This window comes from Salmo salar, chromosome 16 (genome assembly GCF_965601325.2).
Source record: "Salmo salar chromosome 16, fSalSal1, whole genome shotgun sequence".
In the NCBI taxonomy this organism is placed as follows: Eukaryota; Metazoa; Chordata; class Actinopteri; order Salmoniformes; family Salmonidae; genus Salmo; species Salmo salar.
Window position 1 is genome coordinate 36,691,862 of NC_138306.1, and position 23,087 is coordinate 36,714,948.

A 23,087-nucleotide genomic window follows, 5' to 3' on the forward strand; every position below is an offset into this window, starting at 1 on the left:
GACTGTGCTGTCACTCAAACCTGCTCATTATCCTGAATCCAAGAGATCATTAGCCTGAATCCACAGACGATGTGTTCATGGCATATCATTTGTCTTTCAGCTTTGATTTATGCATGATTAATAGTTTTCTCATTAATAAATAGCAAACAGCGGCAGTAATAATTTACGTACCGCTTATAAAGGGTTTGTTAATGGTTAATAGTGTTTATTGTTTTTTTATTTATAGTTTAAGAACCAGTAATAAACAGTTGTATGATAATTGCGTGATAAATTCATGCCAATAACAACTAGGCCTATTTGGGGGAAATACCTTTAGACTGCTAATTGTCATTTGTCAACAATCTCAATAATTCATCATATGGTAAAAACGTGAATGCTGTGCCATCTGCATGTTAACTTGGTTATGACAGCGTTACTAGCTCTTATCAATCTCTGTCCTCTGCTCACACTGCGTTCGTCTGACATGGTAGCCTGGGGTGAGCCAGACAAGCACCTTCAATGGATTTCTAAAAGATAGACAGACAATTGGGACAATATTTTTAATCAATTCCTCGTGATTAAGAATATATATAGACTACTGTATATTCCCTATTCACACGCGTTACATTGTTAACCCGAGTATGCGCACTGAACGCCTCCATTGTCTACCAGCAGCAAGGAGTGAGAGCGAGCGCGCGGATATGAGAATGCAGGGGAGCGGCATACATTGACCCAAATCTCCGGGAACCGGAGAACAAGCGGACCCGGACACACGTACGTCGTTGGAAAGACAGACTGGCAGACAGACAGCAACAGTTGTCATGGCTATGGTTATGATCAGCTGAACCAGTCTTCAAGACAAAAATAATAACATTAAAGGGGGGTAGCCTAGCCTACTGCAGAGAAGCGCGACTGTCGGAACCGTTGTTGCGCTTTGTGCTTGTCATCATCTCTGTTGTGATTTGGAGCAGGCTGTCCTGTCATTCGTTGTGAGGGGAAAACGTTTTGCGTTTTGCTTATCTTTATCAAGGGGAGTTGTTTTTCTATCATTAATTTGACATCATCCTCTTATAAATGATCGTTTTTCTCTGTTGAGCTGAATCAAAACATTCGAGTCGCTCATGTTCCTGTCAGGGAAATGGGCTGTTGCGTCTGTTATACACAGCTGCTTTAGTCAGACTTGACAACCGGGATTTTTTGAAGCTGCCGTTTTGTCCCTGGCAAGGGGCGATCAAGTGCACTGCAGACAGGCGTGTCGGGGGCGATTCCAGTGACGGCTCTCGACTCTCTGCGGAGCCCCGTTTCAACAGCCCCCACCCAATTTTATCGGGCGATTTGGATGGGGGGCAAGCAGAGTACGGCAGGGCGGCCCCGGGGTGCTTTTCACGGTGTCTCGGCGGATGACAGCGCAGTGCCACCCTCGGCCCACTTTGGGCACTACCGACCAAGTGGCACTATGGGGTTACGCAGCCGCTCAGTGAGTTCTGTGGCTGGGATGGGCATAGAACATAGTCCTACGGTGCCCTTTGGGTTTTATACCCCCAGAGGAACAGACTCGGACAGGGCCGGAGGGGGGTCTGGCACTAACGCCGCCCATGGTAACGGCTACCAGGAAACGGGCAGCGGGCATCACACGGATGGTATGCTCTATCTGGGCTCCCGAGGGTCGTTGGCAGACACCTTGCCCCTGCACATTGCACCCCGGTGGTTTAGCGCCCACAGTGGTAAGTATCAACACAGCCACCCATGGCTGGCTGCACACATCACAGTTATCATTAGGCCTCTATGTCATCAGCAAACTTCCCTGCCATCCATGGAACTTCATTAATGAATTAGGTGTGTGTGTGTGTGTGTGTGTGTGTGTGTGTGTGTGTGTGTGTGTGTGTGTGTGTGTGTGTGTGTGTGTGTGTGTGTGTGTGTGTGTGTGTGTGTGTGTGTGTGCATCAGGGCAGTTAATCAGGGGTTCATTGAGTGTCTGACCTTATGTACCTTATTGGGGGGGGGGGGGCACAGCTATCATCTGTTTACCTCAGACCACAATATGTCTCACTGACTGGGCTTTTCAGGGCCTGAGCTGCAGAATACTGACGACACTGGCTCAGGTCCCCAGGCACTCATTACCAAAGCCCAAACCAGCAACCCACAGGAGGGAATGTCAGGCATCAACATCCAGACTGTTTGCCTTTTATCGCTAGGTGACCCTGCTGTTCCTTTTGATGACTGAGACGCTCCCATAAAGGATAAGGCTATGGTCCTGCTTCAGGTACATAATTCAGCCCTGTTTTCAAGACATGGAGTCTCTCTCTGTCCTCTCTGTAAAATGGCTATTAATAAGGCTGATCACAGGTGCCTCCGTCAAGTGCCCTTGGGAAGTGGTGAGGGAGTGGGGGGATAGAAGGAAGACAGAGACACCAGATCTTAAATTCTACCAATTTCAAACTCTCCAGTCTGGTGTGGTCACACTCCTATCATAGTATGGATTTGACTGAATTGCAGAATTGATTGAAAGAACCATTAAAAATATATATTTTCAGGATATTTTTTGGAGCCTTTCTCTTATCTCAGTGGAACATTGGTCAGACATCTTGTTGCCTTCAATTGATTAGTCAAACTAGAAACAGTACTCACGGTCTGCAAAGCATGAAAAACTCTGGTGAGGTGCCACCATGGCAGGTAGACAGTAGACAGTTCTGCAGCATAATAAACAATGTAATTCATACTTTAAAACCCAAAGTCTGACACAAGGTCACATCTGAAATCCCCTATGACAATGGTATACATGCCGAGACACACACACACACACACACACACACACACACACACACACACACACACACACACCCACACACACACACACACACACACACACACACACACACACACACACACACACACACACACACACACACACACACACATTTCTTAGGCTTAAAGCATTAGAAATATTACAGGGCCTTCTGATATTTACCAACTGGACTGTTTTGGCCTGCCCTTTTCCATGCAGCCTCATTGATACTCCATTAATACTCTTATTAATATTGTATGACTGCTGATTAGTCTGATCCTGGCAGGAAACCTCATTCTGATAGCCAACTTGTTTGATCCAGCAGCAAACAGTTTCACTGATGCAGTTCCTGAACAGAGTCCCGTCTACATTGTCACTTAGTAAATTGCTCACCTACTGTTGTTGTTATGCACTCTCAGATTAGAGACCCCTTAGCAATGGTCTGTGTAATCTCTCCTCCTGTGATAGACCCATGGTGCTCACTCACCCATCACAGAGCTAAGTAATCACTCACCGATTTGAGCAGAGCAGAGGCACTGACTGAACTCTCTTTGAGCAGAAGCCAATGTAATTGTTCTAAAATTAAAGCCATAAGCAATCATTCACTTGTGTACACCACCATTTTAATTGAAATGTAAGTAATGATAATAACACACATGAACACACACACATACTACTGTAGACACACAGTGTTGTGGCTGAGTTTTAGTGGCAAGTCTTTTAGGAATGATGGGATGTGCTGAACTGAACATCTGAAGATCTGTGCTGAACTGTCTGGCAGCGGAATTCAACAATATAGGTCATTCTCAATTTATTTATGTTTTCCCTTCCCCTCACACACTCTTTCTCTATCTCTGTCTCTTTCTCTTCTCCTAATGTCTCAGCACAGTGTACACAGACTCCGAGCCCCACACACACACACACACACACACACACACACACACACACACACACACACACACACACACACACACACACACACACACACACACACACACACACACACACACACACACACAAACATACACACACACACACTCTACACTGGATGGCTAAGTGAGGAGTTTCTGTTGCTGCGTCTGTGACAACCACGTTTCTTGTCACTGCTATTTTCAAGACGAACACTTGCTTTCTCCTTACCACCCTCACAATATCCTCACACACTTGTTTCATCAAGACGCAGAGGACGAGGGAGGGAGAGAGGGAAGAAGGGGGATAGGGAGAGATGGAGGAAAGGAGGGAGAGAGGGAAGAGATAGAGAGAGGGAGAGAGAGGCTTGACATGTTCCTCTGACAGACTTCCTGTCACCAGTGTTTCACAGCCAGTCTGTTGTTGAGTGACAGCCGACAGACCTTTCTAATAAAAGGACGCCACAAGTGCAAACAACTGGCCAATTAAAAGGACAGGGGGCCAGGGCAAAGGCAGTGACAACCGTTGCCATGGTGCAGGGACTAAATCCTGTCATTATACAGCAGAGACTTTCTAAAGATAAACCTTTGACTTCAGTAGCAGGGGGCATAAGCCTCTGTTAATCAAAAAAGCAGATGATGCCACTGTATAGCAAGCATCACACTGATCACAGGATGCTTTCTATGTCATTAAGCATCACAAACCTAAATCACATAGTTTCCCAGTGCTTCCCATCACAGCAAAGCAGTCTCATTCACTGTGTAATGATACCCTAGTCTCTCCCACACAATACACCCCAATGCCATTACACACCTCCCTCCTATCCACACTCTACCCCCCATTTCACCTGTATCTAAGGCCACATTACCTCCTGCAATCAACCAGTTTAGTGAGGAACACAACAATAGGTCAGTATGTCTCTCTCACGGCTCCCTCCTCCCCATTTCTCTCTCCGTCTTTACCTCTCTCATTCAGCTGTTTCCATGGAAACTGCTGTTCTTTCCGGTAAGGTAAAGAGTTGTCTGAGTTGCGATTGAGTTGGATGTGATGTAATCAAATGGCTACTCTCCATGTATGGGCATAATGTCCTGTACTCTGGACTAAACAGGTCTCTAGACATGCTGACACACTCCAGCATTTAGTATCATCATTAGAGGGACAACCAGCCCAGACATGTGGAAAGAAGATGCACACAGGCATACACAAACAAACAAGGTCACTCATTTAATAAGCTTATCCATGTTGTCTAGCCTAATGACCTGTGATAGACAGTAAACAAGTGATGTCCTTGACATGACAGAAAGAGGGCATGAAACAGCAAGGTGTTTATTCTTCTGAGAGACAGAGGCTTTCTAGACAGCAGGGTATTACAGGGAGCTAGCTGTCACACTGCTTGCCTGCCGTTTGATTGGAGCAGGAGCTAGAGGCAGCCACAGACTTCCCATCTGTACCTTTAATGATGACTTCTCTCCTCTGGGTGCATCCCAAATGGCACCCTATTCCCCATATAGTGCACTACTTTTGACCGGGGCCAATAGGGCTCTGGTTAAAGTAGTGCACTATATAAGGAATACAGTGCCATTTGGGATGAACGTTCTGTCTGTCTGCCTGCCTCTCTTCTCTGTTCATAACGCTACTCCTGAACCTCTCAGTGTTGTGTCACTGAGTTTATGTCTGGCCTTCTACCACCATTCCACCTCTCCTCTCTTCCCTTCTCCATTACTCCCCTACATGATTCTCTGAGGGAGGACTGATCCGGTGTAATGTCATTTAGAATGCAGAGGAAGATTCAGTCAGGACTAGCTGATGAGATTTGTGTTTTGTGTACTATAATGTGTTTATAAATGTGACTTGTTACAGGAAGCTAGGCGTATGTCGCATGTCACTACTTCACAGGAGAGGCATTTGAACGTAAACATTAATTTGTTATCAAAATGCATTTTTTGGGGCAGAAATGCTTTCTGGGACATATGAACTTTCATGTGCCTTAATAACAAACATGTATGCCATCTGTAAATATACGACTAAAAGGGTTAATTTACAAGCCTAGTTGGTTTAGCCACAGAAAAAGGCAGGAACCTTCCCGCTAGCCATGATTGGCTGAGATAATGGATGGGTTGGACATGCCGAGAGATGAGTTCGGATTGGTCTGCCATGTAGCATGCTTCAGTCTATAACATGAGCTGCTCAGTATGTGTAGATAATACTTTCTCCTGCACCTTTTTTGAAAGATATCAAGAAAAACTGCAAAAGTGTTGCTACAGTGCTCTCAATATTGCTGCCCTGAATTTTTGTTGTTGTCATGGAAGAACTTGAAATCAGTGGAATGCCCGGTGTAAGCAGAATATGATAGCAAAGGAGATGGAGAAAATTATAGCGTTTGATTGCAAGTATACGGAGGGAGTCGAAAATCTCCGGATTACATCTCCAAACTAAGGCCAACCATGGCATCTGTAACAGAGAGGGAGAAGCATCCATGTATACGGGTAAAAGTCTAGCTAGCTACATTTTCAGATATATTATACATTTCTAATTTTGTCAGATAGTCATTTTCATTGCAAGTTAAAGCGTACTGTTAGCTAGCTAGCTAACGTTAGCTGGCTGGCTCGCTAGCTAACATTACGTGTATGACCTCTTTAGTAATATTATTTGCATCTCAGAAATCCATTTGCATTGCTAGTTATAGCCTAATGTTGGCTAGCTAGCTAAAATTGAACCTAGTTGGTTAGCCTTAGCTACCTGCAGATTCATGCGTGGTGGCTAGCTCTGATAATCGGGTTGGGATTAGGGCTGTGGCGGTCATGACATTTTGTAAACTGGTGATTGTCAAGCAAATAACTGCCGGTATCATGTTAACTGACTGTTATTTAACATAAACACATTTTGCATCTCCTGGTTTCTACGCATAGCCTACAAGCCAATGATGCAGATCTTTGGAACATCTACATTTTAAAAAGTCTAATAAATCCATGTAATATAGCCTACACCATCACAATAAATCCATTATTTATTTTAGACAGGTCTAAAGAAACACGATATGAAGAAAATGTAGTCTATTTCAGAAGAACAGTATAGCATACTCTGAGTTGTCCTTATGTTAGGTCCTGATCTGGCTATGCCATATGGCTGTGGGCTACGCTAGTTCATTTAGGGGACAAGCTTTGCTTAGAATTCCGTGGCATTATTTGTATATTATTTTATAGTATGAAGAATACAGTTGAATATAACTGAATAAAATAAAAATGATATTTTCTACAAACGATTTGAGGGAGTTCGCACATGTGGCTAGTCTATGTTTTGAGCAGTTAACAAAGAAACAGGTACTCCTACAGTGTATGCTTAAATTAGAGTTATTTATCTAACTTTAGTTGTGATAAAAATGTTGGGCTATATGTTTTGATTTTTCATACATTCTAAGGCTGCATGGTACAGCTCTAATGATGACATGAAAGGCATGAGCTCTGCTTAGTTTTTTTGCGCTAGCTGTACACAGTTCATCAGTCTCTCATTCACAATTTGACAAAGACTAGATAATGCCTCAAATTTCCCGGCTGCATCCCCTTTGTGTGGCCGTAATGCCCCCTAAAAGAATCCATGCCTTTTGCGGCCAGTGGCCGTTGTGCCCTTGGGCTGAATATAATAATTATAATTCCCTTCTCCCGGCTGCATGCCGAAGCACCTCTCACTCACATGGCTACAAGTGAAGACGAATACATCAGGGACGCAACTGCACACGTCCTTATCCAATTCCGAGGCGCATATTGAAGATATTGGAAGAACTGTCCACATTTACTTTTCGTCAGCGAACAAGATGAGTAGTGTCACGGCTGTCGTAGGAATGAGCGGACCAAAGTGCAGGGTGTGTGTCGTTCCACATTTTATTTAAACTGTGAAACTATGCAATACATAAATAAACTGAATGACAAAACAACAAACCGTGATGCAGAGGTGAAACATACACTACTCAAAATGAATCTCCCACAAACCCAGGTGGGACAAACACCAACTTAAATATGACCTCCAATTAGAGACAACGATGACCAGCTGCCTCTAATTGGAGATCATCTCAAACAAAGCATAGAAATACAAAAGTAGAACATAACAACATAGAAAAACGAACCTAGAAAACCCCCCTGTCACGCCCTGACCTATTCTTCCATAGAAAATAACAACTTACTATGGTCAGGACGTGACAAGTAGGCCTAAAGAACTGCAAAAGTGCTAGCCTATGTCAATCTACTATCCCCCATAGCACAAAAGTTGACCTATTCTATTCTGTGTGAGAAATAAATATTCCAAACATAGTCTGGGACAGTTGTGGGATGCGATAGATCCCAAATTAATAAAACCACTAGCATCAAAAAACATGGTTTTAAGCAATGAGCCTGATGCAACAGATGAGAATGTTTAGCTTAAAATGTGATAAACTATTTGGCTATTTCTTCATATTATAAGTGCAGCAAAGCGCACACAGTAGTAGGCTATAAGCGTTAACGCCATTCTCAAAAGTGACCACAAATACAATTATGCATGTAATGCTTTTATAATAAAGGTGCATTTTTATGGTGAAAATTATCTTCCCCAAATTTGAAACTCACATGCTGCTTATGTATGCCAGTTGGGCTCTATACCTGTTGTAAAGCAGATTATTAAGCTTAATTTTAAGAAGTTATTTGTCCACTTTAGTTGTGATACAAACCTTATCAAAACATATAGGCCTATGGGCTAGGCTACATGAGGTGTGCGGCTATGATTTGAAGTCAAGAAAAAAAGCATGCGCCGTTTCTTACCTTAAACTGATAATATATCATTCACAAGTGATAGGCTAATATTTTCACCCATCACACTACTCACCCATCACACTTTTCCATATACTAAATAATATATGTGTGAAATTAGTTTTGATTTAGAATGGTCCATTATCATGCACCTGTCTCAAAAACGGACAGCGGAATTTTTTTAATGTAATCTGTGCACTTAAATAGCGAATGGAGGACGCTTTTCCCGTGGTTTATTTGCATGCCAGCCAGGTAGGCTATACTCCTGTTGTAAAGAGAAGCAATATGGTTAATATTAGCAAAGTTGATAAATAAATATAGTAGGCCTAGCCTATAGAAAGATGATGGGATCCTCCTCTTTTTAATCGAGGCCATCACTCTGTTTTCTCATGCAATTGCATAGCCTATAGATATTTGATTACATTGTCATTGATGTCATAGTGATTAAAGGGACAATAGAGTGCTGAGTAACAGGCAGTTAGCACGTTTGGTAGGCTACTAATGACCATCAGCAGCAGCATCAGAGCTTGGAGAAGCCTAATTACGTGTCTAAACGGTCACGTGGAATTTGACTGCCATCATGACTCATGACCGCCGGTGTGGCGGTAATACGGTCACCATAACAGCTCTAGTTGGGATTATTGCCGTGTCCAAAACAACTGGGATCTCTGAATTTAGAAATCTCCGACTTCTGACTTCAGTGCGTTCAAGACAACTGGGAACTCGGAAAAAACGAGCTCCGACTAGGTCATGTGTACATGTCTAGACAATAGTGACCCATCCACTCAGCTAGATGTGGCTGGGGGGGGGGGGGGGGGGTGGTTATAGCATTTATTTCACATGACCCGCTCCTGTTGTAAAGAGAAGCAATGTGGTTAATATTAGCAAAGTTTAAGAGGGTGTGAACGATGCTGAATGGGTGTAGACACAGAGTTCCACTACGTGTACCAAAACATTCAAGGGCCATTTTTTCTGGTTAAAAATCACCTAATAATTATCTAATATTTATACAATATTTATCTGGACACTTTCTATTTTTGATGATGCTAGTAGGCAAATATGCAAGTAACCATTTCACTGTACTGTTTACACATTGTGTCCTGTGCATGTGACAAACTTTGATTTTTATTTGATATAGTGTGTGTTTACCAGAGGCGGTAATGTGAAGAACAACATGACCTGCACCAAAATCAGATTAGGATATACTGTAGGTCAAGGACAAGATAAAGTGTGTTTTTGCTACCACTTACACCACTTTTAGTCTTGAAATCTTTGGTTGTTTGGTTGTTTTCTACACTACCTTACTTACACTGTTCAGCACATGGTTTCACATGTGAATCCTTAAAGAGATGGTTGGGGCTAAGGCTTAAGAGGGTGTGAACGATGCTGAATGGGTGTAGACAAAGAGTTCCACTACCTGTACCAAAACATTCAAGGGCCATTTTTTCAAAAGTGGGGTTGCAAGTTTATCAACTTTCAAAGCAGAATTACTTTCCCATTGTTACTCAACTGCAGTGTGTGATGTACCACTTTCTAGCTCTGAGTCTCTACTTTTATCCAATGTAGAAAACGCAATTTCAAAGGTTGCTACATAGGACCGAATCGAGCTGGTTTGTCACAAATTGATACCAATGAGCTAAGTGAGGGATATTAAAATATGTATCTGAATATTGATATTGGGACTTTGAAATCCAATGATCTGCCCCTCAGGGCATCTTCTTAATGTGAAGACTCCCTATAGATGTTTATGTTTATGGAAGTCTTAAGAGAACATGTGGGTAGGCATCCATGGATTTTAAACCCACTGAAACCGACTCCTTTGATCTAATACATGCTATTTTTTTATATTCTAATCTATATCAACCATCAAATATTATATATCATTTATGCAGAATGCTTGAGGATATAACACGGAATTTCATTAAACTAGAGATGCATGGTTCGTGAAGCATACAGATTCATGATTGCTATAAAGTCAATTCAAGCTCAAGATAGAAGCAGAACATTTGTCTAAATGAATTGCTACAATGAATTTAAAATAGTATGTTGGCTTGGAAGCTGAGGATGAGTCATGATGAAGGTCTTTGGGAACATCTGGAAACTAAGGTCTAAAAGTTAGTACTTCATTCATTCGAAACTAGAAAACTATATCATTGCATTTCCTTCCTTGTTTTCCAGTTGAAGTTTCATTCCCAGGTTCATCTGGCTAACATTTTTCATTGAATGAGAAGTGAGATTCACAGTTTAGGCCTATGGAGTAAATTAGTTGATTTAATTGTAATTACGCAGTGGTGTTTGTGCCACATGAGTGAAAGATTATATCAGATGCATGACCTTGCCTTACTATCCATTGCTTTACTATCAATTGACTTACCACCTGGATTCGGTCTTATGTAGTAACATTTGAATTTCTGTTTTTTACATTGGATAAAAGTAGAGACTCAGAGCTACAAAATGGTACATCATACACTGCATTTGAGGAAAAAATGGGAAAGTAATTGTGCTTTGAAAGTTGATCAACTTGTAAACACACCTTTGAGAAAACCGTCTTTCAATGTTTTGATAGTACTATTGGAGAGCCCTTCTTTGTCTACACCCATTCAGCATTGTTCACACCCTCTTAAGCCTTAGCCCCACTCGTCTCCAACCGTTCTGTTCTAACTTGCCAGCCACTTCCAGACATCTAAGAGAGAGAGAGAACAGCTCAACATTACTCACCCTATCGCTCTGTCTGTGGTTTCGCAATCAGTGCGCACACTGGACGCTCTGACCAATATGTAGGGTTGTTCCGAAAACTCTGACCTCACAACTACAGTCAAGCACCCAAGCTAACTGGCTAACATTGGCTAGCTACTTCCAGACACATAATGAGAGAACAAATCACTCTGACCATTTTACTTGCCCTAGCAGAGCTGGTTAGGCTTTTTTCATGTTATCCAGAGTGTTGGTGACTGTAACTGTGCTGCTGGCAACAATTGTATGACGCTTTGTTGCCGACGTTTACTGACACCGTACATATTCAACGGGTTTTGAGCATTCAAAAATGCATCAGCTATTCTGCGCTCTGGCACACTAAGACGAGAGTCTATTGTTAAGAAATGTAGCTAGATAGCTAGCTAGGTAAACAATGAATCCCAACGCATGACGGAACGTTAGTTAGCGAACCAGCCAGCTAACATTAGCTAGCTAACAATACACTTTAACTTGAAATGAAAATACTTTGTCAAAATTAGAGTGGAGTCTTTTGTTAAGACATGTAGCTAGCTAGCTAAACAATGGACCATAATCACAACTCATGATGTTACTACGCTGCATGAATCTGCAGGTAGCTAACCAACCAGGTTCTATGGCTATAACTAGTCAAACAAATGTGTCTGAGATACGAAGAATAAGATCATACACATAATGTTAGCTAGCAACACAGCCAGCTAACGTTAGCTAGCTAACAGTACACTTGAAATAAAATCACTTTCTGTCAAAATTAGAAACGTGTAATATCTGAAAATCATACCAGTATACATCATGGTTGGACGCATCGTTGCCCTTAGTTTGACGATGTAATCCAGACTGGTGATTTCTCCATCTCATTAGTTATCATACTTGAATTCCACTGATTTCAAAACTCAGTCCTCCAGAAAGTGGAGAGCATACACATAACGTTAGCAAAGCCAGCTAACATTAGCTAGCTAACAGTACTCTTTAACTTGACATTAGGTTTATGCAGTTTTACTACACGATACATTTAGCCTGTTATGGATAGGGGGCAGTATTTTCACGGCCGGATAAAAAACGTACCTGATTTAATCTGATTATTACTCCTGCCCAGAAACTAGAATATGCATATAATTATTAGCTTTGGATGGAAAACACTCCAAAGTTTCTAAAACTGTTTGAATGGTGTCTGTGAGTATAACATAACTCATTTGGCAGGCCAAAACCTGAGAAGATTCCATGCAGGAAGTGCCCTGTCTGACAATTTCTTGGCCTTCTTGATTATCTCTATCCATTACAGGGGATCTCTGCTGTTACGTGACACTTCCTACGGCTCCCATGGGCTCTCAGAAGGCGGCAAAAAGCTGAATCGTGGCTTTGCAGGCTCTGGCTGAAAAACATTAGCGCGTTTGGATAGTGGCTGGTCACAGTACTGTGAGACTCAGGCTCGTGCACGAGTGGACTCCATGTTTTATCTTTGAACGAAAACCACCACTCCCGGTCGGAATATTATCGCTTTTTTTACGAGAAAAATGGCATAAAAATTGATTTTAAACAGCGGTTGACATGCTTCGAAGTACGGTAATGGAATGTTTAGAATTTTTTTGTCTCCAAATGCGTCATGCGTGTGACCCTTATTTACACTTCGGATAGTGTCTTGAACGCACGAACAAAACGCCGCTATTTGGATATAACTATGGATTATTTTGAACCAAACCAACATTTGTTATTGAAGTAGCAGTCCTGGGAGTGCATTCTGACGAAGAACACCAAAGGTAATCAAACTTTTCTAATAGTAAATCGGAGTTTGGTGAAGGCTAAACTTGCTGGGTGTCTAAATAGCTAGCCCTTTGATGCCGGGCTATGTACTCAGAATATTGCAAAATGTGCTTTCACCGAAAAGCTATTTTAAAATCGGACACCTCGATTGCACAAAGGAGTTCTGTATCTATAATTCTTAAAATAATTGTTATGTTTTTTGTGAACGTTTATCGTGAGTAATTTAGTAAATTCACCGGAAGTGTTCGGTGGGAATGCTAGTTCTGAACGTCACATGCTAATGTGAAAAGCTGGTTTTTGATATAAATATGAACTTGATTGAACAAAACATGCATGTATTGTATAACATAATGTCCTAGGGTTGTCATCTGATGAAGATCATCAAAGGTTAGTGCTGCATTTAGCTGTGGTTTTGTTTTTTGTGACATTATATGCTAGCTTGAAAAATGTGTGTCTGATTATTTCTGGCTGGGTACTCTGCTGACATAATCTAATGTTTTGCTTTCGCTGTAAAGCCTTTTTGAAATCGGACAGTGTGGTTAGATAAAGGAGAGTCTTGTCTTTAAAATGCTGTAAAATAGTCATATGTTTGAAAAATTGAAGTTTTTGTATTTTTGAGGAATTTGTAATTCGCGCCACGCCTATCATTGGATATTGGAGCAGGTGTTCCGCTAGCGGAACGTCTAGATGTAAGAGGTTAAAAAAAAAGCTGTGTTCGACATGATTACCTAAACATACTGACCAGCTCCAATAGACAGACACATGTTATATGGCAGACCAATCCAAACTAATCTCTCGGCATGTCCGGCCCACTCATTATCTCAGCCAATCATGGCTAGCGGGAAGATAGCTCTCTTTTTCTGTGGCTAAACCAACTAGGCTCGTAATTTAACAATTTTATTCGTATTTACAGATGGCATACAAGTTTTATATTAAGGCACATGAAAGTTCACATGTTCAAGAAGGCATTTCTGCCCAAAAACGAATTTTGTTAAAAAAATATATATTTTTTACATTCAAACAGCTCTCCTGTGAAGTCGTGACTTGCGACATACGCGTAGTTTCCTGAATCGGTTCACATTTGGAGAAAAGTGAATAAATGTCTAATACTGCAGTGAGACTGTGATAACTTGTTGTATTGACTCAATCTGAGTGTAGACAACATTGGTGGGTAGGGGGAGGGTAATGTTTACAATTTACCCTGAAATCACAGATATTCACATTTTAAGCGCTTCTGAAGAAGGGTAAATGCTGTTTAACATCGCCTAAAAGAGGATATGGCTTTCCCTCTCTACTCTGTCTAACACATGGAGAGGAGTGGGAATATATTGAGAGGGTAATGATCCTAAGGAAGGAAGCTATCGTAGTGCTGGTGGCCAGTCATGGACATTTTATGAGCTTCCGAGACACAAGTATTTTTGTAAGGTTTTTAATTCTTTATCATTGACAATGGGGAATGGGGCAGGACTACAGAGGTATCATAAAAAATGCATGGAGTAAAGATTGAGTCTGTCGGCTTGGGTTGAGAAATGTGTCGGCTTTGTGGAGAGATGCCATGGGACACTTTAACAGAAGCGCAGTGTGACAGCTCTATTTCACTTCTGTAGAAACAGAGCATGCCCACTCCATAGTTACTAGGCCTATACCAATGGCTTGATATCTATACAGTGTGACAACTATACTGTACATTGTCCAGGGTAAGTAAACATTGGCTGTACTATTACTTTGTAAGGTATGATGAATCTGCTGTGATGGTTAGTTTCAGGTTGGGACATTCTTTGTGTTGATATTTGTGCTCTCTCTGCCAGTATGAAGTATGTCTTGTTAGTGGTTTGATAAAGGGCCAGCTCTGTGTTCATGAAACACACTGTGTTCACTGTAGGGAATATCTTTGTTTGCTTATGTTTTCATGCAGTCTTGTGATTTACTTTAATGGTCCCTATTTGACCTCACAGTTTCCAAGAATACAATCAATCCCCCATGACTTACTGTAAACTTTAGTTCCCAGCACCACCCTAGAAGTCGTACTAAGTTATTCCAAGCAACGAGTGGTATTTCTCAGTTACAGTATGTTCTCAGAGACTGATTTCTTTTCAGTGCTGTCAGTGGATGGATGAGCACACACACACAAAGAGGTCCACAGTATCGCCATGTGAACTCTGAACATTTCTTTGATCATTGAAATGGTCATAGAGCTGTTGCCATATACTGTCTGCATTGCCATTTACAGCTAGGGCCTCTTTGGCCTCTTGCCTTCTGGGAGGTGATCCATGGGCTGTCTCTATCCATCACATCCAATCATCTCTCATAGAAAGTCCTCACTCTACTTTTCTTCTGCACCTCTATTTTTTCTAAAATTCTTCCATTCCTCTCTCTGTCTGTCCCTAAGTAAGGGCTGGAAATAGCAGCCAGGGGAAATGTGGGTCAGCTGTCATGGGGGGCGGGGCTTCGGTTTACTGACTGACTAGGTTTACTTTTATCTTTCTTAGTTCCTCCCTCTATCTATCCATCCCACCCTCATCCCTTTGTCATACTTGCTGTTTCGTTCAAGCTCTCTCATTTATAAAGCTGTCTCATTCACTTCAGCTCTAGGCCTTTGCAGGGTGTTTTCATCTCTCCATCTCTTCTCCTGACTGTGCTGGTCTGTCTGGTTATTGCTTTATGCTTTCTAGGTGAACCCCAGACAGACTCAGACCAACCAGACAAGTCTCAAAGTAAGAGTTTAGACTCTGATCCCACCGAAGGAATGAATAAATATTGAGTTAACATTAAGATTAAAACACACATTCTGGTGCGGGAGTGTGGAGCAGCGATAGTGCTGCAGTCTTCCAAGTATACATGAATGATATGGGTAGAAACCACCCCTGGCACATTCATGCGGTCTCTCCTCTACCTGTATCCCAACATGGACTTTCAATATTGTCTGAATAAAGAGAAAATACGTAACGAGGAATGAATAGCAACAACCTTTATGACTGCATAGTTGTCATTGGACCAAAAACAAGCTGATTTTGGCACAGCTGAGCTTTTTTTTGACCAGGGTCGGGGATAGGGTGCCGTTTGGACAGAGCCCTGGTGTCTGTGCTTATGGTAGTTGTGTACATGTGAAGTGTTGGGTGCAGCCATCTGAACACTACTGGTGTCTGTGTTAAAACAGTATTGAGGACTCATGATGCAAAACTCAACTCATGTGGTTGGAGGGAGAGCCACGCCAGGAATTTATGTAATCTCCTTTTATGTGCTTTGCTAATACTGTAATATGCACAAAGCTGAAAACAAACATCGTAAGAGAGATAGCTAAGATAGAGCTTTGCAGTAATTTCTGTCTGCTATTTGGAATGGGATATACACATTGACTGTCTTTCATTTGTATCAACATTTCGATTTTTAATATTCAGGGACCATGCACAACAAATATCTTACCAGATTTAGCAACATAGCTCATTTTCATCGGCAATGTCTTTTCATATGCAGGTTAACATTCATCATTTTTACAGATTACTACATGTTTATTACATAGTGAGTAAGAGACAGGTCTCTATTACATGTAAAGGGGACTGACTTGAAAATATCAACACACACAGAAAGACAGAGAGACACAGACAGACAGAGTGATTCAATGTGAGTCTACATGGTTGATGCCACTGTTTGTGGTGCCCCATTCTAGTTGGGAACACTGGTTTGTAAAAATCTAGGATCATTTGGTTCACTTATTCACTGTTGTGAGTTGGATGGTGGCTGTGAGAGCCAGAGAGCCAGTGTAACATGCATACACTAAAGTCTAACCAATCCTCCCTCTCTTTCTCCACAGGGTTCAAGTGTCCTGTCTGCTCCAAGTCTGTGGCGTCTAATGAGATGGAGGTGCACTTCATCATGTGTCTAAGCAAGCCCCGCCTGTCCTACAACGGTGAGACACCCTTCCTCATACAATATGGCCTCCTCCCTCCTCATCTCTGCTTCCTTCCCCTCACGTCTGCCACTTTTCCTCTATGTGAATCTCTGAAACCTTCTCCTCTTCCCCATCTCTCTCTTTTCCTACTTCAAATTCTTGCCATCTCTTCATCCCTCTATCTCTCTCTGGTTCATGTAGCCTCTTCTCCCCCTCTTACTCAAATGATGCTGGCTGTGACTGTAGGAATGTAGCTGTGAACTCTATATGGCCCGTCTCTCTAGTACCAGAGCTGGGGTCACGGTGGTGTGTTATTCCCTCCATTGATTCTCTCCATAGCACTACTTAGTCTGTCTGTCTGTCTAGGGGTGTGTCTCGATAGGATAGTACTGGAGTTCATAATTGTCAAATACAGTAGATATAGAAATAGAATTAGAATCCTGTATTTCTTTATCAATGGCTTGACCTGCTTGTACTCAAGTAATCACAGTATCCAAATAAGAAAAGCCTGATCTACATGTACCATACAGTAGCCAAATACATAGATAGTGGCCGTATGCCATTAGCGTTACTATAGTTTTTTGTGTAATGCTGTCATCAAGGCAACTACTTCGAATAATCTCAAATATGAAATATCTTTTGATTTGTTTAACACTTTTTTGGTTACTACATGATTCCATATGTGTTATTTCATAGTTGTGATGGCTGTACTATTATTCTACAGTGTAGAACATAGCACAAATAAAGAAAAACCCTGGAATGAGTAGGTGTGTCCAAACTTTTGACTGGTACTGTATATGTGACCGAACGACTTGATTCATTCTTACAGTATATAGCAACATTTGAAATTGTGTTTTTTACATTGGATAAAAGTAGAGACTCAGAGCTAGAAAATGTCTTTTTTGGGGCTAGCGGGAAGGTTCCCCTTTTTTCCCGTGGCTAAACCAACTAGGCTCGTAATTTAACAATTGTATTTGTATTTACAGATGGAATACAATTTTGTTATTAAGACACATGAAAGTTCACATGTTCCAGAAGGCATTTCTGCCAAAAAAATGTATTTAGATAAAAAAAATACATGTTTACGTTCAAATGCCTCTCCTGTGAAGTAGTGACGCGCGACATACACCTAGTTTCCTGAAACGAGTCACATGTATACCTGTCTTGACTCCCTGAGCACAGTATGTTCAGAGTCGATTCAGGTATTCAATCAGCCTTTCCAGGACATTATCGGTGACTGTTTGCTGTTCTTTTCCCTGTGTGCCTGCCTGGCTCCAGGTTGTGTGATTGACAGTGTGGCTGGCTGAGATATCTGTCTGCCTGTAGTCTTGGGCAGCCCTGCTGCTGACTGACTGACTGACTGACTGACTGACTGACTGACTGACTGACTGACTGACTGTCCGGCCCAGCCTGTCTGGTCTGTCTGGGGCTGAATGTGACGATGTGGGCTACGTGTCACATATGACCAGTCTGCTTTCTGGGGCTCATTTAAGGCCAGGTATGTCTGGACACATAGGGAGAGGGATAAGGAGACCAATGAGGGGCTGAAAAGGAATGGGGTTAAAAGATTGATTGAGATAGTGAAAAGAAATAAAAAGAGAAACTGACTGGGATTGATGGAAGAGTACGGAGAGTGATACAGTGATGGCTGATAAAGAGTAAGAGGGGAGAGGAGTAAAAAGATACATATCTCCTTGTTTGTGTGGTTTTCTACTTCCCTGTCACTCTTTTTTTCTTACTTTTTCTCCCCCTCTCCATCTCTTCTTCTATCCCTCTCTATCACTATCTCTTTCCTTCTCTCTGTCACTCTCTTTCTCTCTCACAGTCTGTCTCTCTCTCTGTCTTTCGCTCTCTCCCCCCCTCCTCCCTCTCTGTCCGCAATCCCCTAAATTAGTGACACACAGGGACAGGACTGTGGCTTATCTTATTTCCCAGAATGCTCTGTGGTCTATTGTCAATCAGCTGGGCCCACTGCCTGTCACACATCAGCAGATCTCCTCTCTGCAAGGCCAATGTACACACACACACACACACACCCTGCCCGCAGTGGCCCGTGATAAATATGTGTGCCTGTCTGTATACTTACTGTGTTTCTGTTTGTGGAGCATTTAGAGAGTTGTGTGTGTCTATAGAGAAATAATGAGATAGACAATACATACATTGTGTGGGTATCTGGCCAACAAGGTTTGCATTGTGATATTGGTTAAGGGTTTGAAATGCCACACATTATTGTGTTGTTTACCCTGTGGTATTTACTGGTGCTTAGCGCCATGAACTCCCGTCTACCCCAGCGGGTATTGCTCCTGCTAGGGGATGAACATAGGGTGACACGTAAGTTACACCCAGATAATACAGAAATAGCAGTGCATTAACAGCAGTCAAAGACAGTTCCATCAAAATGATATGAGACAATGTAATATCTTAACTGTATTGAATTATTCATGTAATATTTAGCTGATAAACTCCTTTCACACTCAGTGTCATTTGCATACAGTATTTTACCAACAGAGGTTTGGCATTCTCCCCAAACACATCAAATAGGAGTAAAGTAGTTTGTTCTCTCTCTCTCTCTCTTGATTTCTCTTTCTCTCCAACTCTATCCTCTCTATTCAAGGGCTATATTTAAGCATACAAAGTCGTAGCCCAAAAAAGACACAGTGGTCAGCTCACGTGGACTGGGTATACCAAGGCCTCACTCTCCAGCTCATACTCACATGTTCACTAAAACAGTGTCACATTCATTCACTCAACAACCACTTCACGAACACCCCTAGAATCCTATAAAACACTAACATAAGACAACCTATCTTTGCAACCACAAGAATGAAACAATTTAACACAAATAAAAATACATACACACCACACAGTCACAAACATATAGTACATAGGCGGTATACAGAGAGCCCTGTAGACATAATGCACTGTACATTGCAGTGGGAAGACCTAGACCAGGGCTCTCCAACCCTGTTCCTGGAGAGCTACTGTCCTGTAGGTTTTCTCCAACCCTTATCAAGTTCACCTGATTCTAGTAATTAGCTGGTTGATAAGGTGAACCAGTTAGTTACAACTGGGGTTGGATTGAAAACCAACAGGACGGTAGGTCTCCAGGAACAGGGTTGGAGAGCCCTGACCTAGACCTAAATCCATCCATTGTACTGTAGACCACATTGCATGTACACAAACACACACACTCACTCACAACTAACCTGTCTCCACCCTCCCTCCGGCTGGTTGGCGTAATGCGGAGGGAGCTGCTGAAGCCATAGCTCCTTAGAGGATAAAGCTAAGGAGCAGGAGAGTGGACTAGGGGAGGAGGAGGGGGTGCTTATTGTTCTAACGCAGGGGTGTGGAAGGGGAACAGCTGTGTATAGACTTACTGAGATCCAGTTTTGGAGATTGAGGATGCTGGAGGAGGAAAGGGGTTGGGGGAGAGGGGGAGGCAGCCAGGGGGTTGATGGGACTGGGCGGCTAAGCTAAGCTGATTTACATTCAGAGCATATGTCTTCTGTCTGTCTCACTCCATTTCACGCTGTCTTCTCCTCCCTTCACCTTAGCTGCCCCACATTTCCTCCCTCCTCTCTCATCCATCCTCCTCCCTCTTCTCCCGCTTTCCTTTGTTCATATGAGGAGCTTCAATACTTAGAGTTAGAGTTGCAAAATTCTGGGACGTTCCAGGAATCAGGAGGGAATAAGCAGGAAATCCGGATTCCTCCATCCAGGATTCTGGAAAACCAGGAAATGTATTATTAAAGTTCCCAGAATTTTGCAACCCTATGGTATTTACCCAGGGATCAAACATTTTTAACGGTCATTCTCAAAGATACACTTCCTTGAATGCTTTGAATAGAGCATCAGAGATTCAGAGCAGCCTATCGCCTAGTAGTCTACCCTTTGTTTTAAAACCACACACTCACTCACACAAAACAGTCACCGCAAGAAAGCATGCATGCAGGCACGCACACGTTTCCAGGGGAAGAAGTATGGAGTGAGATTTGTTTCTTTACTCTGTAAATATGTTTATCACAATCCATGTCTATATTCAACATAAAGTGCCTTCGGAAAGTATTCAGACCCATTAACTTTTTCCACATTGATACGTTACAGCCTTTTTCTAAATTGATTAATAGTTTTTTTCCCCTCATCAATCTACACACAATACCCCGTAATGACAAAGCAAAAACAGATTTCTAGAAATGTTTGCTAATATCACAGTACAACTTGATTGGAGTCCACCTGTGGTAAATTCAATTGATTGGACATGATTTGGAAAGACACACACACCTGTCTATATAAGGTCCCACAGTTGACAGTGCATGTCAGAGCAAAAACAAAGCCACGAGATCAAAGGAACTGTCCGTAGAGCTCCAAGACAGGATTGTGTCGAGGCACAGATCTGGGGAAGGGTAGGAAAACATTTCTGCAGCATTGAAGGTCCCCAAGAACACAGTGGCCTCCATCATTCTTAGATGGAAGACGTTTGGAACCACCAAGACTCTTCCTAGAGCTGGCCTCCCTGCCAAACTGAGCAACCGGGGGAGAAGGGCCTTGGTCACGATGACCCAATGGTCACTCTGACAGAGTTCCAGAGTTCCTCTGTGAAGATGGGAGAACCTTCCAGATGGACAACCATCTCTGCAGCACTCCACCAATCAGGCATTTATGGTAGAGTGGCCAGACGAAAGACTGGCCACTCTGTAAAAGGTACATGACAGCCCACTTGGAGATTGCCAAAAGACACCTAAAGATTGTCAGACCATGAGAAACAAGTCTCTGGTCTGATGAAGATTGAACTCTTTGGCCTGAATGCCAAGCGTCACGTCTGGAGGAAACCATTCATACGGTGAAGTATTATGGTGGCAGCATCATGCTGTGGGGATGTTTTTCAGCGACAGGGACTGGGAGACTAGTCAGGATCAGTAGAAAGATGAACAGAAAAAAGTACAATGAGGTCCTTGATGAAAACCTGCTCCAGAGGGAAGATTCACATTCCAACAGGACAATGACCCTAAGAACACAGCCAAGACAACGCAGGAGTGACTTCGGGACAAATCTCTGAATGTCCTTGATTGGCCCAGCCAGAGCCCGGACTTGAACCCAATCAGAATTTTTTTAATCTAAAAACCTGTGTTTTGCTTTGTCATTATGTAGATTGATGGGGGGGGGGAGACTATTTAGAATAAGGCTGTAACGTAGTGTAACAAATTGTGGAAAAAGTAAAGTGGTCTGAATACTTTCCGAATGCACTGTATAACGTTATTAGGATGGGGTATGTCGAGAATGCACAGTGAGTAAACAAAAGTATATAAACAGAATATGAGGTTAGGGTGTACAACTATGGCACAAAGCATTAGACTTTGCCAAACTGCTTGCATGCAGTGTCTTATAACTGGTACAGATTTTTGAAAACTATACAATTATGTTGGTTTTCATTCCAACCCCTATTTCCACCCATAGTCTTTTCTTCAGACATTCATGGATCACTGCTTTGGGTCTGATGTCAGCAACACTTATGTCCGGTCCCAAGTCACTCCCCAACTATTTGTTTCTGTAAGGTGTGAGATAAATCATTACACTGCTTATAGACTAGATGTCCTCCGTTCGCCTATTAACAATTTGACTCACTCCCACATATGGTGAACACTTATCAGTTTCCAGGTCATTGAGGAGGGAAGGACGGAGGAATTAAGGAGGATTTTTTTTTTACACAATTTACAATCTCCTTATGCCTATTCTAAACAGAGAAACTACTGTATCTGGTCACATGAACTATAAAAGTGGTTGTTTACCCACAAATACAATTGTACACATTTTTCTAAAGTTGGTCACAAAACATTTTTGTCAATAACATTTTCTGAGAGTATTACCAGTGGGTCAATAAATACATATGGGAAAGAAGAGGAGGGCCACCGCAGACACAGGAGGTTGTTTGGTAGATTTTAGTTCCTAAACGAACCATGTGTCTGCTATGCTGATAGATGAAATCCAATCTTTACAGAATGTACTGGTGATGGTGCCCTGGTAGGCGGAAGGTCTGGAAGCATGTTGATGCTTTTGGAAGGCTGCCATCAACCACTGTAACCTTCATTGATTGAGTCAGGATCTTCCACCCAACCCAGAATTTGAGGAGCATCTTTAGCATGTCTCTTAAGGCTAATAATGAACAGAACAAAATCATTCCACTACTTTAGTAGTGTGTACCTTTTTATAGTACAGACTACTATTATAGCAAAACTGAATGTCTACATAGGTATTGAAC

At 42.1% G+C, this 23,087-nt stretch overlaps 1 protein-coding gene across 1 annotated transcript in view; it reads left to right on the top strand.

The window, feature by feature from the left end:
• Positions 1–842: 842 nt before the first annotated feature.
• Positions 843–23,087, top strand: part of LOC106573647 (E3 ubiquitin-protein ligase znrf1) — a 48,019-nt gene continuing 25,774 nt past the window's right edge. Inside the window, exons 1-2 of the mRNA XM_014148886.3 lie at positions 843–1,703; positions 16,754–16,849. Coding sequence (XP_014004361.1) covers positions 1,319–1,703; positions 16,754–16,849 — 481 coding nt within the window. The 5' untranslated portion in view covers positions 843–1,318. The remainder of the gene's footprint in view (positions 1,704–16,753; positions 16,850–23,087) is intronic.